Here is a 1,617-nt window from a genome sequence, read left to right as displayed (position 1 = left end):
TGTAGTTTGCTTTCAAGAATCCTCCGCACAATATTTATTTAATTTTATTTGTTTGGGAATAGTTCACTATACTGGTTGTAGTTTGAAATAAATATTATATATTATCTACACCTATTCTTATGAAATCAATCTCCTTCCTACTTTGAAAAATCTAAATAAAAAGTAAGCTAAGAGAATTAATTAAATTTTAAAAAGTGTGATATTTGCTTTAGCGAAGTGTTTGATTAGATTGGTTGATAATGAACATTGTTATAGTTTGTGTAACCTGATTAGCTTTTCAAAATCAGTTCAACACTTAACAAAGCTCAGTTGAAACTGCCTTAAACATGGTTGTTCCTAAAATTAGAGGAAATGTATTTGTCAAATAGAAGTGCTTCTTTTAAATATTAAAATTAGTTTTTACATTCTGGTCAAAGACTATGGAGACTACACATGTAATTATTTACAGACATTTATCTGCATTCATCATAGCAACTTTTAATGAAAAAAAAAATGTAATAAATCTTCCTAATTTCATTCATTCGTTTCATTTTTTTTTTAACTGCCATCACTTCCTGTTATCAAAACCTTCCTTGGGATTTTTTATTTTTGTCCTGTAAACAATATTTAAAGTTATTAAACTTTACCTAAATGTATGTATTGCCTTAATTAAAATGTTTTCCATGCTGAAATAGTTTGTATTTCAGAATATTATTTAATATGAAATATGAAATGAAACATGAAATGATTTAATATTTCTTACTAAATATCACGTCTAAAAAAAACGTGTTAGAAACCAAATTAACTGTCCTTCCATTCAAATAAATATTTTCAGATGGAGTTATTTATCAGCGTTAATATTGTGATCTAAGCTTGTGATCAGGTTTGAAAATGCGCTCTTTATTTTAGGGTGTTTCTGTGAATCATGTGGATGAGGCTGAACCATGGGGAATGGGAAGGTTCAGTTATGAGTGAAATAAACTGATTTTGATCATTCCATTGATCGGCCACTGCAATTACTACTTTTAAGTTTGAGGATATTATCTACTTATTCAGCAATTCATGCTTATAGGGAATCAGCACTTAAGATGAAGCTGTGGTGGCTCTGAAAAGAGCCTTTGGTGCACTGGGTGCTGGTGGAAGTAGCAGTCTACTTCTTGGCCTTCTTAGCTGGAGCCTTTTTAGGTGCAGCTTTCTTGGCTGCAGGTTTCTTAGCTGCAGGCTTCTTAGCAGCCTTTGGCTTCTTGGCAGCAGGGGCGGCCTTTTTGGGGCTCTTCTTTGTCACCTTTTTCACGCTTTTCTTGGCAGGTGCCTTCTTAGGAGACTTCTTGGCTGCTGCCGCTTTCTTAGCAGCGGGTTTTTTAGGAGTGCTGGCCTTCTTAGCGGCGGGCTTCTTGGCTTTTGCTGGAGCCTTCTTCTTCACCACCTTCTTGGCTGGTTTAGCGGCTTGGGAATCCTTGGGGAGCTTGAAGGAGCCGGATGCCCCGGTCCCTTTGGTCTGAGCCAGGGTACCATTGCTGACCAACTTGGTGACAGCCGTGTTGATCCGCTTGTTGGCTTTAGTCGTATCTACTCCTTTACTGGCCAGGACCTTCTTGACCCCCGCCAGAGAAATGCCCTTTCGCTCCTTGCACTCGG

At 37.0% G+C, this 1,617-nt stretch overlaps 1 protein-coding gene across 1 annotated transcript in view; it reads right to left on the bottom strand.

Annotated features, from left to right (window-relative positions):
- Window positions 1-1,097: 1,097 nt before the first annotated feature.
- LOC107103724 (histone H1-like) overlaps window positions 1,098-1,617 on the bottom strand; it is a 14,529-nt gene continuing 14,009 nt past the window's right edge. Inside the window, exon 2 of the mRNA XM_015403535.1 lies at window positions 1,098-1,612. Within this exon, the coding sequence (XP_015259021.1) occupies window positions 1,130-1,612 (483 nt within the window). The 3' untranslated portion in view covers window positions 1,098-1,129. The remainder of the gene's footprint in view (window positions 1,613-1,617) is intronic.

The sequence above is a fragment of the Cyprinodon variegatus genome, unplaced genomic scaffold (genome assembly GCF_000732505.1).
Source record: "Cyprinodon variegatus isolate N-32 unplaced genomic scaffold, C_variegatus-1.0 Scaffold35, whole genome shotgun sequence".
NCBI lineage: Eukaryota > Metazoa > Chordata > Actinopteri > Cyprinodontiformes > Cyprinodontidae > Cyprinodon > Cyprinodon variegatus.
This window is presented reverse-complemented; position numbering and strand designations above follow the sequence as displayed.